We start from the raw sequence: 17,219 nt of genomic DNA, 5'->3' as shown, positions 1-17,219 counted from the left end.
TAAATAAAAGTTACAGCTGTAATTTCTATATCCTTTTCCTGACAGTAATCATCTGTACTAGGCACTGGCGTGGACTGGATTGCATCTTTTATTAATATTAGGATGCCGCCATGCTTGTACTGTTGTCTACAGAAGGATGATGCAATGTTGTATCCATTGATTCTCAATATATTCATTGTTGAGGTGTCCAGCTATTGCGTTGTAATTGTAAAAAGAAGTGTTCTACCACTAAATGTAGCTGTAAATGCAAAAGACTCTTGTGCAATTCAAAATGCAATTTTAACTTGTTGCAATAAATAAGATTTTGGAACTTTAATTATACAAATTTCTTTTGTTTTTTATATTTTAGCTTTTATTAAAATTACTTGTTGATTTATTAGACATTAGATTAGTTAGACATTCGCTAACAGTGCATTGGTTGTCAACATCCACCAGTGTAAGTGAGAAATAGTGATATTTGACAAATATTTATTTGTTATAAGAAGTCCATATTATTTCCATATTTTACATAAAAACTATATAAGCTATTATTAATCAAGGGCAACACAAAACATAGTCATATCTTTAACTCAAAAAGTCTACATACAGTCCTAAAAAAAAGTATATCAGTGTCCGTTATAGCTCAATAAAAATACCGGAAGTTGCTTATATCTCGAGTAATATTGGGATTAAACGTATCATGTTTGGGCTCATTTTGAATGACATGATGCATTTATATCAAAAAATTATATTTATTAATATAGTGTTAATTCTACATAGTAACAGTGCTAGTGTAAAACTAGAACTAACACTGTATCTAGAACTAGAACCATTCGAGTTTAGCCGTCTTTACAGACTTGCGGCTAAACCCAAATGGTTCTAGTTCTAGGTATAGTGTTAGTTCTATATAGTAACAGTGCTAGTGTTTCAATTATTATACAGCGCTAGACCAAGAACTAGAACTAGCATAATTTTATACTTGTCTAAATCATTAACAACTAGTTTTTAAACAATCCATGTTGCTCAAAATGACTGAAAACTAGTTGATAGTCATTAAAAACTTGTCTAAATGTATAAGGACTAGTTTATAGCAAGTCCAGGTTGCTCAAAATGACTGAAAACTGCACCAATATAGTCTAAAATTGGTTTATAAGGTAGCAAAATTGTTCCAAATATTTCGAAATATGTTCATAGCTATCTCATGTTATTCAAAATCATTGAAAATTGGTTGAGCATAATTTTATACTTGTCTAAATGATTAACAACTAGTTTTTAAACAATCCATGTTGCTCAAAATAACTGAAAACTAGTTGATAGTCATTAAAAACTTGTCTAAATGTATAAGGACTAGTTTATAGCAAGTCCAGGTTGCTCAAAATGACTGAAAACTGCACCAACATTGTCTAAAATTGGTTTATAAGGTAGAAAAATTGTTCAAAATGTTTCGAAATAGGTTCCTAGCTATCTCATGTTATTCAAAATCATTGAAAATTGGTTGAGCATAATTTTATACTTATCTAAATGATTAACAACTAGTTTTTAAACAATCCATGTTGCTCAAAATAACTGAAAACTAGTTGATAGTCATTAAAAACTTGTCTAAATGTATAAGGACTAGTTTATAGCAAGTCCAGGTTGCTCAAAATGACTGAAAACTGCACCAACATTGTCTAAAATTGGTTTATAAATTAGCAAAATTGTTCAAAATGATTGGAAATAAGTTCATAGCCACTTCATGTTCTTCAAAATCATTGAGAGCTAGTTGAGCATAATTTTATACTTGTCTAAATGATTAACAACTAGTTCTTAAACAATCCATGTTGCTCAAAATGACTAAAAATTAGTTGATAGTCATTAAAAACTTGTCTAAATGTGTAAGAACTAGTTAATAGCAAGTCCAGGTTGCTCAGAATGACTGAAAACTGCACCAACATTGTCTAAAATTGGTTTATAAGGTAGCAAAATTGTTCAAAATGATTGGAAATAAGTTCATAGCCACTCCATGTTCTTCAAAATCATTGAGAACTGGTTGAGCATAATTTTATACTTGTCTAAATGATTAACAACTAGTTCTTAAACAATCCACGTTGCTCAAAATGACTAAAAATTAGTTGATAGTCATTAAGAACTTGTCTAAATGAATAACGACTAGTTTATAGCAAGTCCAGATTGCTCACAAAGACTGAAAACTGCACCAACATTGTCCAAAATTGGTCTATAAGGTAGAAAAATTGTTCAAAATAATTGATAATAGGTTGAGCATAATTTTATACTTGTCTAAATCATTAACAACTAGTTTTTAAATAATCTATGTTGCTCAAAATGACTGTAAACTAGTTGATAATCATTAAAAACTTGTCTAAATGTATAAGGACTAGTTTATAACAAGTTTAGGTTGCCCAGAATAACTGAAAACTACACCAAAATTGCTTTATAAGGTAGCAAAATGTTTCGAAATAGGTTCATAGCCATCTCATGTTATTCCAAATCATTGAAAACTAGTTGAGCATAATTTTATACTTGTCTAAATGATTAACAACTGGTTTTTTGACAATCCATGTTGTTCAATATAACTAAAAATTAGTTGATAGTTATTAAAAACATGTCTAAATGAATAAGTCCTAGTTTATAGCAAGTCCAAGTTCATCAAGTTTTGCACTAGCACAATCACTAGAGCTAACACAAGACCTAGAACTAGAATAATTCGGGTTTAGCCGTCTTGAGAGACTAAATGCGACTAAATCTACTGCTGCAGCCTGCACTTCGTAGCACAAGTCGAACTGTTTCGACTTTGTATTAAAATAATATAGACTTCTAATATCATTCGTTTAAAAAATTCATTGAACTACATTTCAGGAGGTGAGATATTATCATTTTCTGAGGTGTATATAGACTTTATTGTATCATTGTATATATTACGAGTTGGAGAATGTTGACATTTATTAGGGGTTGTCGACATTTACCAGATTTTGGTCTTACACATAACATGACAGCCCACCAAAGAGGTAAATCTTATCAGAAACAATAAATCCAACGGTTTAGAAAGAGAGAGGGAGGAGCAAAAAGAAGAAGAAGATGTATACTGCAAATTTTTGGATTGAGCAGCAATATTTTACGATTCACTTTATTTTGCCATACAAAATTCCTGCAAAGTATCAACCTATATTTTGCAGTAAATTTCATTCTTTTAGTTTTCTTTTTGAAAAATTTGTCATATTTAATTATATTAATAATTATTAAACAAATTTGTTTATAGTTAAACGAAATTATTTTGCTATTGATTGAAACCCTCTTCACCTGAAGGTTACTCGTTTTACGTGATACCAACCGTTCCCCTAATATCCCCCTGAAACTCCTGAAATCAATACCAAAACGGTCCGAACCGGCACAAGATGAAGCAGATGGCGAAGTGAAAAAGCAAATTTATCGATGAAACTCCAAGATGTAAATAAAAGGTAATCAAAAAGATATGAATTAAGTTCTTTGATTTCCTGAAAAATCCCATGAATCGATCGTTTTAATAGATGTTTTCGTATTAGGCCGTCTCAATGCTGAAACGCAATTGCAATCTATAAATAGAAACTTGGGAAGTGAGCTTTTTTCAATTTTGGAGAATAAGTTAAAAGTAAATTAAAATGTTGGAAGGAGCCGTTGCGAGGATTTTAAACCAATTGCTTGGTAAATATGTGGTTGATTTGGATACAGAAAATTTAAATGTTGGGATATTTTCTGGGAAAGTTCAATTAACCGATTTAAAATTAAAACCGGAAGCTTTAGTAAGTAAAAAAAAATGTTTTAGTTAATAATATATAATAAAATTAATTTTAGTACGAATTAAATTTACCAATTGAGGTAAAAGCTGGTACAATTGGAAAAGTATGGCTTCAAATCCCATGGAATACTCTTTGGTCTCAACCAATAATCGCAACAATCGAAGATATTCACGTTGTTGCTTCCCCGATAGTAAATTTTCAAAAATTCGATCCTGAAAAGAATAAGCGTCTTTTACGAGCGATGAAGAAACGAATTTTATCCGAATTAGGTACGAAGAATGACGTAATCGGGGGGCCAACTTTATTCTCCGAATATTTAATAACAAACGTCATCAACAATATGCAATTAAACATTTCAAACGTACACGTTCGTTATGAAGACGATGTTAGTAGCAAATTTCCAATGGCTTGTGGAATTTGCATTGGAAATATAACAGCGGAAATTACAAACAGTAAATGGAAACCTGTAAAAATGTTTCGACCAAATGATACGTGTTATTATTTAATTAAAATCGAAGCGTTTTCGATTTATTGGAACCCAAATCATCAATTGATTAAATGGAATTTGCCGTTGCAGTATTATCAATGGAGGAATTCTATGTCGAATAGTTTACAAAATTTTTCTATGAACGAACAAGATTTTGAATTTTGTGCGTTATTTATTAAATAACGATGAATTAATTATAAATTAATTTAATCTTTTTGTAGTAATTAAACCGATGACGACAAAAATAAAAACGACAATAACCAAAAATTCAAACGGAAGCATCGCAAAGCTTTTCGGCGACATAATAATTCAAGATTGTAACGTACAAATAACGAAAGACCAATTAATTTCGATTAATTGCATCTTAAGTTCCTTTGAGAGGATGTTAATTAGTTGGAATTTCTTATCAATTCGTCCCAAAAAGAAAATTTTAGACGATAAAGTTTCTTGGTGGAAATACGCGTTTAAAGCGGTACTAAATCAAAGGGTACAACCGTATTCTTGGTCGAAAATCAAAGAGGTTAGAAAGAATTATCGGGAATATTACGAAATTTATAAAAAGTTATTAATTAATCCAAACGACACCGAATTAAAATTGGATTTACAAAAATACGAGGATCAATTATCGATTGTTAATATTGTTATTGCGAGACAACAAGCGAGATTAAGCGTACGATTAATTAATATTAAGTTTGAATTAATAACGATTTTTTTGTATTTGTAGGCACATGAAAGTAGTTTATGCGAAAAAAGCTTTTGGGATATCTTGCCATCACCGGAACGATTGGTTCTTTGTGAAAAAATTGGATTTTCTTTGTTAACTGATAATGAAAAAAAATCTATTGGTAAAAAAAAACCTTATTAGATTATATTAAATTTAAATTAATAAAATAAATTTGTTTTAGAACATAATTATAGTTTCAGAATTGGAAACATAACAGTTTCCCTTATAAACGAAAGCCGCGAAATTTTAGTTTTAACCCTAACTCAATTCATATCGAGTTTAATCCCGAATTACTCAAAAAGCACTTACAAAATTTCGCTAAAAATCGAGGCGATTATCATAGAAGGAGCCAGCGTTGAAGAACACCTCCTCCCCGTAATTTCTTCGGAACATATAACAGTTCATAACAGCCCGGCTTATTTCTTTAAATTAGAATTAGAAAAATTACCGGCTAATTCGAATTTTTCTTATAAATTAAATTGCATTTTGGAGTACTTAGAGATTTCTTATCACAAGGTAAAAATCATCAAAATCATCAACAAAAAATTAATTTTTAATTATTCCAGCATGCTTTTGATGAATTAAAGAAATTTTTAATGGAAGGAGTCGACATTTATGCTTCGATTAAAACATTTTTCGAAAAATTCCCCAAAAAACTCGTAGAAGAAACGAAAAAGAAATTAATCAACAAATGGGATATGAAATTAGACTTAAAATTACCTTACTTGGTGATTCCCGAGGGGGCCTCTTTACAAACGTAAATAATTCAACTTAATTTTAATTCATAACATTAATTTTAATTTGTGTTAGTGGCGAAAACGTATTGATAATTGATCTGGGCCAAATGAAAATTAACACAGAATTATCTCAAGAAAACGAAATCTCGGAAAACGTCACCCACATGGAATTGGAAGAAAAAATTTATTCTCGCCTTCATGTAAAAGGAAGCGATGTTCAAATTTTGTTTTGTGATAGTGCCGAAGATTGGAGGGCGGGGAGAAAGGAAAAAGACACCGAGCTTCATGTTTTGGCAAAAACGACGGTTACAGCTGTTTATTCTAATTGTGTAAAAAATATTGATACAATCCCAAAGTAAATCTATCAATTTTCTTTTTAATACAGTAAAAAATCGATATAACGGACCTCGTTAAAACTAATTATTAGGAAACTGGGTTATTCCTCAAGTTGCTCTATTCCATGTTCATAGATAAACTCGGAGTATTCCCCCAGCTGTATCACTTAAAACTCACATTCCAAGTATCTCTGGAATGGGTTAAGATATTGTAGTTTTGTAAGAAGTTGTTGCGAGAGTTCGTAAATGACTTCAGTTCTTAATTGTTGTTATTTTTTATTGTACAAAAACAAAGGTGGTGCCGCAGTCAAAAGAAACTTTCCCTGTAACACAAACTTTAGGGAAGTATCTGTGGAAGCATCACAGCCAACCTTAACTTTAAAATTATAACTATTTAAATAGTTTAGATTTTAGATTTACACATTTGTTTTAAAATGATTAAAAAATAGTTTTCCAACGCATCGTCATACTCTCAGAAACTTACTACAGTCAACCCTCCTATAACACGATGAGTGCGAATTAAAGAGTTCATATAAGGATTGATAAAAAAAATGAAACAAAAACTAATCTAAAAGACTGTTTTCGAACAAAAATAAGAAAGACTTTTGTAAAATTATGTAATTTTTCAACGTTCATCCTCACTGTCAGATATGAGTCGCCTAACTCGTCTTCTTTTAACCCTTTGTGTCCCAAGAAGTCAAAAATTTTGAAACTTTGTAACAGAATTAAAACACTGTCAAAATACACTCAGGAAAGGCCTTTGGAATCAATTTTAACAAAATATGCAATCCCATTCCTTGTACAGAAATTGAAAAACTTGAAAATCTGATAGAATATTGAAAAAAAACATATTGAGCAAAAACTTACATTTTCGTATAACCTAAAAGTGTCAAAACAGATGATAATTTAAAAATTCCTGGAAGCCGTATTTATCAAAATTAAGGAATGAGACTTATTCTAAATTAAAGCTCAAAGCTTTCTCTTTAAAATGATGTATAATAATTGATGGGTTGGATTGGAAAAATATTAAGAAAAAAAATGTTGAAACAAAACTTACATTTTCATATAACCTAAAAGTGTCAAAAAAGATGCTAATTTAAAAATTCCTGGAAGCCGTATTTATCGAAATTAAGGAATGTGACTTATTCTAAATTAAAGCTCAAAGCTTTCTCTTTAAAATGATGTATAATAAATGTTGGGTTGGGTAAGAAAAATATTGAGAAAAAAAATGTTGAAACAAAACTTACATTTTCGTATAACCTAAAAGTGTCAAAATAGATGCTAATTTAAAAATTCCTGGAAGCCGTATTTATCGAAATTAAGGAATGTGACTTATTCTAAATTAAAGCTCAAAGCTTTCTCTTTAAAATGATGTATAATAATTGTTGGGTTGGGTAAGAAAAATATTGAGAAAAAAAATATTGAAACAAAACTTACATTTTCGTATAACCTAAAAGTGTCAAAAAAGATGCTAATTTAAAAATTCCTGGAAGCCGTGTTTATTGAAATTACGAAATGAGACTTATTTTAAATAAAAGCTCAATGCTTTCTTTTTAAAATGAGTGTTTAAATCTACCGGTACTTTAAAGTACCGTCGGGTCACAAAGGGTTAATGGGCAAAATGTCTTCCTCACTTGGTTCATCTTCACATTGGTTTTCGATTGTAGCTTTTTTTTCTAACTCCACTAAAACCTCTCTATAGGGAGCTAAGCAATTTCTTAACTCTCTTTTAAACTTGGGCTGCGAACCGTTGAACGATCAGTTTGAATGAAATGAAGTTCTAATTCTTTAGCCCTTTTTTTACATCTTGTAAATCGAGATTTGGCACTCATTCGTTTTCCTTATTTTTGTTTACCAATGCATTTGAGGTGGGTGCATCAATTAAGTCCTCCCTCATCTAAAGTTTCTTCCCCGAGTACTAGTTTTCTTACATCCTGATGGTTTACGACAAATTCTTCATCGGTTAAACGAGAAGCAATGTTTACTATTTCTGTAACTGGGAGTGAAATTGTAGAATTATCTTGTATTGCTTGAACCACTTGAGGTAAAAGAAGTTTCCAACACGCATTAAGCGTTGATGGTTTAATTTCCGCGCAAGCTGATGACACGGTTCTAATACAATCTAAAATAGAAAATTCTTTCCACACTTGAGTAAGAGTTTTATTTTCACTATTTTCTAATCTGTCGAAAATGGTTTGGAAAAGTTGGCGAGTGTAGTACATTTTTAAAATTTGAATGATTCCTTGGTCCAAAGGTTATATTAATGACGTGCAGTTAGGAGGAAGGAAGACAATTTTCACATTTGGGTGATCCAGTTCTATGTTGTGGCAAGCAGCGTTATCAAGAACCAATAAAACTTTGAAATACAATTTTTTTTCCATCGTATAGGTTTCCACTGCCGGGATAAAACAATTATAAAACCAATCCTTAAATAAATCTCAAGGACGGTAGTTCTAGTTTTAATTGCTATTCAGCGCCAGATTCTTGTATGATGTATATTTCTCATTGAACTAAAACTAAAACTAATGCTAGACCTAGAACTAGAATCATTCGAGTTTAGCCATCTTGAAAGACGTGCGGCTAAATCCGAATGTTTCTAATTGTACGAATTTTGCAATTTTCGCCGATTAAGATTTAAAAGTTCGTATAAAATCCAGTTCTTCGAATATGAGTATGAAAATTTCCCAAAGTGTTGATAAGAGTGTCCTCTTTCCAATGAACCAACACGTTTTGAAAAATAACTTTTAGTTTTTGAGAAAACAATATTTAAAGTTTTGATAAAATTTTCGATGTTGCAATTTTCATCGATAACTTTCAAAATTCGCTATAAAATTCATTTCTTGAAGGATCCTTGTGGAAATATCACTAATTATTAATTAAAGTATCCTCTTTTTAATGCAACAAGCCGTTTTGAAAAATCGCTTTTAGTTTTTGAAAAATAAATTTTTGAAATAATCGACAATTTTTTCGAATTTTGTAATTTTCGCCGATTAAGTTTTAAAAATTCGTATTAAATCCATTTCTTGGAATATGAGTATAAAAATTTCCCAAAGTGTTAATAAAAGTGTCCTCTTTCCAATGAACCAACACGTTTGGAAAATAACTTTTAGTTTTTGAGAAAACAATATTTAAGTTTTGATAAAATTTTCGATGTTTCAATTTTCATCGCTAACTTTCAAAATTCGTTATAAAATTCATTTCTTGAAGGGTCCTTGTTGAAATATCACCAATTATTAATTAAAGTATCCTCTTTTTAATGCAATAAGCCATTTTGAAAAATCGCTTTTAGTTTTTGGGAAATAAATTTTTGAAATGATCGACAATTTTTTCGAATTTTGCAATTTTCGCCGATTAAGTTTTAAAAATTCCTATAAAATCCATTTCTTGGAATATGAGTATGAAAGTTTCCCAAAATGTTAATAAAAGTGTCCTCTTTCCAATGAACCACCTCGTTTTGAAAAATAGCTTTTAGTTTTTGAGAAAACAATATTTGAAGTTTTGATAAAATTTTCGATGTTGCAATTTTCATCAATAATTTTCAAAATTCGGTATAAAATGAATTTCTGGAAGGATCCTTGTGGAAATACCACCAACTATTAATTAAAGTATTCTCTTTTTAATGCAGCAAGCCGTTTTGAAAAATCGCTTTTAGTTTTTGAGAAATACATTCTTTAAATGATCGACAATTTTTTCGAATTTTGCAATTTTGGCCGATTAAGTTTTAACAATTCGTGTAAAATTCATTTCTTGGAATATTTGTAGCCACGGCTAATTTTTGTTACTTCAAGAAAAATCAATATGTAAAACAATAAACTTCTTTTATTAGTAATTATTGACCGAGGTTGGTGTCAATTTGAGCCGAAATAATTATTCCTTAAATCTAATCTAACCTTACCACTAACGAGATGCGAAACGAATATAAAATAAGATAAATTTCTATAATTACGACTCCAAAATGGCGATCCTTTCACGTTTCGAAACGGCGTGACTTGATTCCCCAATAACAGGATCTTTTCCAAACTTGAAGTCGACTTATTCTCTTCGATGGTTTACAATCACGATTAAACACCCTAAATTATATACAAAACAAATGAGTGATCGACAATTCACACGACTATAATTACAAAAATAATAATGTGCTTACCCAAGCCAACGGGGTGTTTAAATAAAACAAAAAACAAAGGAGCAATCCGAATTAACGAAAAAAATAGATACTATTCTTCAATCTCTATGGATTCGTTCCTAACTAAACTATCCGTCCACCAATTATTCAATTTGTTAAAGACGCCAAATGGAAATCTCTTCCAATTTTACTTCTAGGAACGTCCAGACAGCTTTTCAGTCAGAAACTAAACTTCCTTCCTCCCACAAGTTGAACGATCAAAAAAAAACCCGTTATCTCGCCGAAAAATATAAATCCCGTAAACACATGTTGAATGTCGATCAACTCTTAAAAATAACCCTTATAAATAACTCTTATAAATACAGAAAAAAAAATAAAACAATAAAATTACACAAAATACCTCATCAGTTATAATATAACGATAATAAATAAAACTAAGAAAATAAACTGTAATATAGTATGAAAATTTCCTAAAGTGGTAACAAGAGTGTCCTTTCTCCAATGAACTAACACGTTTTGAAAAACAACTTTTAGTTTTTAAAAAAACAATATTTGAAGTTTTGATCAAATTTTCGATGTTGCAAATTTTCATCGATAATTTTCAAAATTCGCTATAAAATTCATTTCTTGAAGGATCCTTGTGCAAATATCACCAATTATTAATTAAAGTATCCTCTTTTTAATGCTAAAAGCCGTTTTGAAAAATCGCTTTTACTTTTTGAGAAATACATTTTTGAAATGATCGACAATTTTTTCGTATTTTACAATATTCGCCGATTAAGTTTTAAAAATTCGTATAAAATCCATTTCTTGGAATATGAGTATGAAAGTTTCCCAAAATGTTAATAAGAGTGTCCTCTTTCCAATGAACCAACACGTTTTGAAAAATAACTTTTAGTTTTTGAGAAAACAATATTTAAGTTTTGATAAAATTTTCGATGTTTCAATTTTCATCGATAACTTTCAAAATTCGTTATAAAATTCATTTCTTGAAGGGTCCTTGTTGAAATATGACCAATTATTAATTAAAGTATCCTTTTTTTAATGCAATAAGCCGTTTGGAAAAATCGCGTTTAGTTTTTGAAAAATAAATTTTTGAAATGATCGACAATTTTTTCGAATTTTGCAATTTTTACCGATTAAGTTTTAAAAATTCGTATAAAATCCATTTCTTGGAATATGAGTATGAAAATTTTCCAAAGTGCTAATAAGAGTGTCCTCTTTCCAATGAACTAACACGTTTTGAAAAATAACTTTTAGTTTTTGAGAAAACAATACTTATTTAGTTTTGATAAAATTTTCGATGTTACAATTTTCATCAATAATTGTCAAAATACGCTATAAAATTAATTTCTTGAATGATCCTTGTGGAAATATGACCAACTATTAACTAAGGTATCATCTTTTTAATGCAAAAATCACTTTTAGTTTTTGAGAAATAAATTTTTGAAATGATTGACAATTTTTTCGAATTTTGCAATTTTCGCCGGTTAAGTTTTAGAAATTCGTATAAAATCCATTTTTTGGAATCTGAGTATGAAAATTTCCCAATGTGTTAATAAAAGTGTCCCTTTTCCAATGAACCAACCTGTTTTGAGAAATACTTTTTAGTTTTTGAGAAAACAATATTTGAAGTTTTGATAAAATTTTCGATATTGCAATTTTCATCGATAACTTTTAAAATTCGCTATAAAATTCATTTCTTGAAGGATCCTTGTGGAAATATCACCAATTATTAATTATAGTATCCTCTTTTTAATGCAAAAAGCCGTTTTGAAAAATCGCTTTTAGTTTTTGAGAAATACATTTTTGAAATGATCGAAAATTTTTTCGAATTTTGCAATTTTCGCCGATTAAGTTTTAAAAATTCGTATAAAATCCAGTTCTTGAAATATGAGTATGAAAATTTCTCAAAGTGTTAACAAAAGTGTCTTCTTTCCAATGAACCAACCCGTTTTGAAAAATTACTTTAAAATTATGAGAAAACAATATTTAACTTTTGATAAAATTTTCGACGTTGCAATTTTCATCGATAAGTTTCAAAATTCGTTATAAAATTCATTTCTTGAAGGATCCTTGTGGAAACATCACCAATTATTAATTAAAGTATTCTCTTTTTAGTGTTCCTTCGTGAGTTAAATCAGCATCAAAAAAGTTCATTCTTATCAGCATTCTTATTAATTTCATTTTTATTCAAATATCGCAATAATGTGGTAATGTAGGGTATCACTTCAGAAATGCACCAGAAGTTATACCCATAATGGCCGGATAGATATGCCGGATAACCGAATATCCGGTATCCGGCTTTTCGCAAAATCACTAACCATATTTAACCATAGTTTTCGACATAACATTATTACAAATTCTCATTTGCCATTTTGTAGACCAAGACGTTTGGATGCTACTAAATTTGCAATAGCTAAGAAAGAATTCGATCAAGTGATTTCTCTTTTAATTTGCTGTCATTCATCTTCTTCTACTGCCTCTCCATTACACATGGTACCTAAAAAAGATTGTGAAGATTGGCGTCCTTGTGGTGACTATCGCCAGATAAATTTAATAACTGTTATATTCATGGATGTAAAATTTTTTTAAAACTTGAGTTGTCATACTTTTCAAAACTTATCATACGATGTATAAGTCAAAGACAGTAGTAATAGTTTTAATTGCTATTCAGCGCCAGATTCTTGTATGATGTATATTTCTCGTTGAACTAAAACTAGAACTAACACTAGTCTATAACAGACACTCCCTTCCCCATGTTAATCCGTTATATCGAGATTTTACTGTACTAATTAACATTAACTTAACAGTAATTTTATTTTTAGACAAAAATTCAACATAAACTTTCCAAACATTCGCCTAAACGTTTCCGAAAGGAAAGCGAGTACATTCTTAAAATTCCTAAAAAGTTTAAATATCGAAGAAGAAAACGTTTTAAAACCGCCCTTAAAACAATTATGGGCTATTGATAAAATTAAAGAAGAAATTTCTTATAAATATTTATCGCACGTTCAAAATTACATCACTTTGGATACTTATATTAAATGTAAGAGGAAGATGGATAAGGATCCTCCTAAATCCGAAAAGAAAACTTCTATCATTAGTTATCAACAAAATATGAATGAAGCTTGGGCGAGATGCGTTGATTTGCCTGGGTTGGAAGATAATGTTTCTCCGAGTAATCGAATTTCAAATTTGGTTGGATGTGTTATTAATGATGTAAGAATTTGTTTAAATTAATTTTGACACAATCTGTTAAAATTTGGAGCTTTTTCAGCTTATTATACTAGATAAGACAGATTATAAATTTGATATAAATCATATTTATTTTTCAGTTTCAATTTCTTTTCTCAAAATCAAGTGATTCCACCGACCGCCAATACATACTCCTCCGTCTTGGATTAATCACAATCGACGCAGCTTTAATGACTTATGGTCCAGCGTATCAAGTTTCATTGAATAGTATTTTAATAACGGATAAAATGCACACAACATCAAGCGGCCAATACTTAGATTTAGTTTACAGCCCCGTTCCATCGAAAGTTGACGTTCTTACTATTTTGTATCGAAAAGTAAGCGCGAGTTGCCCAGATTTTTGGACGCATTTCCACGGGGTTGAAACATCTTTAGTCGCGGATGTTGGCGGGTTATTTTTACTGTTACATCAAGAAGCTGTTCATACTTTTATTAAGTATACGAAATATATTAAATCAAAGTATTTTAAAAAGTATAAATTTAAATAATCTTAAGTAATAATTCAATTTTGTTTTAGGATTGAAACTCAAATTTCGAAAAATTTGTCTACTAAATTTTTAGGGTGGTTTAATAAAGCAAAAGAATTTCTTCGCTCGAAAACGGCGGAAACTCCGGTTCCTCCGGGTTCGATTAAGTTCTCACATTCAGCGAGGTTTTCAAATTTAGGAGTGAGAGTTTGCGACTCGGATTATGATATAATTAATATCCAATTATCGGGGTTGGAATTGGATTTTCTTTTTAGGGCGAACGAAAGGTTCGTTTTTCGTTCGTTTTTGGGAAGTATTAATGTTGATCATCTTTCCGATGTTACTTTATACAATAAGGTTGTATTTTAATCATTTAATAGTCAATAATTAATAATTTTATAATTAAAGGTTCTTTCAAGCGATGAAGACAAAGTTTTTGAAGTAAAATACGTGAGACACGCCTCACATTTAATCCCAAGAAACGATATCTCCCCAACTCCCAGCGATAATTTCACAAATGGAACGTTCAAAATTTATTTGGGACAAATTCACGTTACGTTTTTATATAAACTCTTCGTCCAACTTCATGTAAGACCACAAATTAGTTCAAAAAGTAATTAATTTATTAATTTATCGTATTTAGAGGTTTATAGTTAATTTAGAGGCGCTTTGCTACATCGAAAAAGCGGTCGATGTTATTTATAAAGCAATCGAAAAGGCTACGGATACGTTAAAAAATAATTCGAAAATTAATTTAGCAATTAATTTGAAAGGCCCAATTCTTTTATTCCCGCAAAAATCTTCTTCGCCGAATGTAATCATCATCAATACTGGCGAATTTAACGTTGAGAATTTTTTTAAAGATTATACGAGCGAGATCGTCGAAAATATTTTAGTGAAAATCAATGGAATAACTGTTAATAGAGGAATTATGACGCTAACATCAACTTTAGAGATGCAGGTAAGTTTTTTAAATCAAATTTTTTAAGATTTAATTAACCCTCCAGTACTAACATTGGTCTGACAGACCGACTCTTCACTGTTATACCAGAATAATGACGTATTACTTCATTTTACTTAATTAGCAATCAATTTTCTTGATTTACAATGTGTAATAATTAAGCAAAAAAGAATAGCCTTAAAAGTATGAATCGACTCTGTTTGAACATGTTCGAACAACAGCCGACTTAACAGGCTGCGGGAAGTTAGCTCCCCATTTATTGTTTTTTAAATTTTTCATTGTTGTTTTAGATTATTCTAGAGTTGTTCTACATTGTTCTAAAGCAGTAAATAGAAAAAAATAAAAACTCGGCGGAAAAAACTGGTTTTTTGACATTTTTGGAAAAATCAGAGTTTCTTTGTTGTTCTGGGTTGTTCTAGTTATTGTTCTAGAAAATCAAAATTATGGGATACAGCATTACTAATTTATAATTAAAAATAGGTTTGGCTGCCAAAATGTCCAGTTGATAGCTTTGACCATAGTTTTTCTATTTTCAATTCCATATTACAATTATACAGGGTGTCTCACGTAACTGGTTCGTTAGAACTTTTTCAGGTTCCACTATTCGTAGAGATTTGAAATTTTGGTAGCATGGGTTGTTCATTCGGAACTTTCGTTCTAAAATATTTTCAAGATGGTCGCCACTTCCGGTCCACCATAACTTCGTTATTTTAAATGGAATGCTATAGTTTTTATTACACCGTTTAATTGTACGCAAAAAAATAGCCCAACCCACCAATGTTTTATCGTATTTTATTGCATTTCCAAATTCAATTTAATAACAAATTTATATTATAAATTTATATTTTTATTCAAATCTCATCATTTAAGATCATTTATTTCATCTTCTGTTTGTTATTTTTGCTAAGTAAAAGCTAGTAAACTAAAAGATTATCAATCGTAGTTAACAATACAAATAATAATAAAAATAAATTAAACAAAAACTGTCCAAATGTCATGGCCTTCTAACAAAAATACAAACGATTTCCTACATTTTCTGCATGTTTTGATAAATTTACGAATATGAGAGAAACTACAATAAATAGGTATAAGAATCTTTATAGATAAATTGTAGAGAACTAAATTCCCTTTTCTGTAGGCTAATAAAATATGGGGCGTTCCATTTAAAATTTTTGACTTTCTCCCCATTGAATATGGAGAAACGGTAATTCAATTTTTGACCACTCTGTATAAGATACTCTGATAAATTTGCCAAAAAAACCTTAAAATCAAAATAACTCGAAAACGAAAAACGCTAGGTACCAATAACTTTTATGAAAGTCAACATATTTTTTACGTACAATTAAAAGGTCTAATAAAAACTATAGCATTCTATTTAAAATAACGAAGTTATGGTCTACTTCCGGTAGACCGGAAGTGGCAGCCATCTCAACAATATTTTAGATCGAAAGTTCCGACTGAACAACTCATACCATATCTAACGCAATCTGGAACAGCTATTATTTTCACTAGAACAACTCTATAAAGGACACTTTACTCTTTGAAAATTGAAGTTCTTGGGAGTTTTCAGTCAGTAATTTTTTCGTCGGCGGTTTTAAATTACACAATAACAATTAAAAAACATATAACGATCTAAAATAACTCAAACTTTGCTAATTCGAATTGTTCAAGGTGTGTTTTACGTTTAAAGTAGAGAAAAAGAGGTTTTTCTGGTTACATGGACATTAATTTTGCAAAATCACTATTGCTCTAAATTGTTCTTGCGGCTTCACACACCGTGGCACTTGTGGCTTCACTGTGGCTTTAGTTTTTTTAAAGTTTCATATTAAAAATTAGTACTTATAACAATTAGAACAGCTGTTATTTTCACTAGAAAAACCTTAAATTTGAGTTGTTGTGATATCGGAGGTTTTGTTGAAGTGAACCTAACCTGTAATATAACAATCGTTTCACCTTTCTCTTTAAACTTATAATAATAAATACAGGGTGTCTCAGCGAGACCGGTCATTAGACGTTTTTAGGGTTCTGGCCAAACAAAAAATTTGAGAATGCAGACTTAAGTATTATCAATTATGTTCTCTTCATCTAAAATATTTTCAGATTTCTAGCACTTCCGGTTATACCGGAAGTCGCCACCTACTTTATTTTTTTAAATGGAACACTCTGTATATTTGTACATATTTGGATTTGTCTGTTTTGAAGGTTTATAAATAACTTTACTTTTTGCAATTTGAACTAGCACTTCTCGAGTTATTCGAATTTTTCTAGAAAAATCTGCTCCAACGGACATTTGTTCAAAAAATTATAGAACACTCAATTTTTGAGATATCTATTTAGGGTTCAGAACATGCTTAAACAACATGATGGAGTATGTT

At 30.1% G+C, this 17,219-nt stretch overlaps 1 protein-coding gene across 2 annotated transcripts in view; it reads left to right on the top strand.

Moving 5' to 3' along the window:
- Window positions 1-3,320: 3,320 nt before the first annotated feature.
- Window positions 3,321-17,219, top strand: part of LOC111417732 (intermembrane lipid transfer protein VPS13A-like) — a 47,547-nt gene continuing 33,648 nt past the window's right edge. The window contains exons 1-13 of one of the 2 annotated variants that reach the window (XM_071195450.1): window positions 3,321-3,434; window positions 3,519-3,755; window positions 3,808-4,402; window positions 4,461-4,909; window positions 4,964-5,084; window positions 5,145-5,479; window positions 5,530-5,720; window positions 5,774-6,055; window positions 12,987-13,380; window positions 13,497-13,876; window positions 13,934-14,240; window positions 14,292-14,471; window positions 14,527-14,844. In XM_071195450.1, coding sequence (XP_071051551.1) covers window positions 3,615-3,755; window positions 3,808-4,402; window positions 4,461-4,909; window positions 4,964-5,084; window positions 5,145-5,479; window positions 5,530-5,720; window positions 5,774-6,055; window positions 12,987-13,380; window positions 13,497-13,876; window positions 13,934-14,240; window positions 14,292-14,471; window positions 14,527-14,844 — 3,693 coding nt within the window. In that variant the 5' untranslated portion in view covers window positions 3,321-3,434; window positions 3,519-3,614. Of the gene's footprint in view, window positions 3,435-3,503; window positions 3,756-3,807; window positions 4,403-4,460; window positions 4,910-4,963; window positions 5,085-5,144; window positions 5,480-5,529; window positions 5,721-5,773; window positions 6,056-12,986; window positions 13,381-13,496; window positions 13,877-13,933; window positions 14,241-14,291; window positions 14,472-14,526; window positions 14,845-17,219 lie in introns of both variants that reach the window. The other variant, XM_071195451.1, reaches the window with a different exon arrangement.

Source organism: Onthophagus taurus, chromosome 3 (assembly GCF_036711975.1).
Source record: "Onthophagus taurus isolate NC chromosome 3, IU_Otau_3.0, whole genome shotgun sequence".
Taxonomy (NCBI): Eukaryota; Metazoa; Arthropoda; class Insecta; order Coleoptera; family Scarabaeidae; genus Onthophagus; species Onthophagus taurus.
This window is presented reverse-complemented; position numbering and strand designations above follow the sequence as displayed.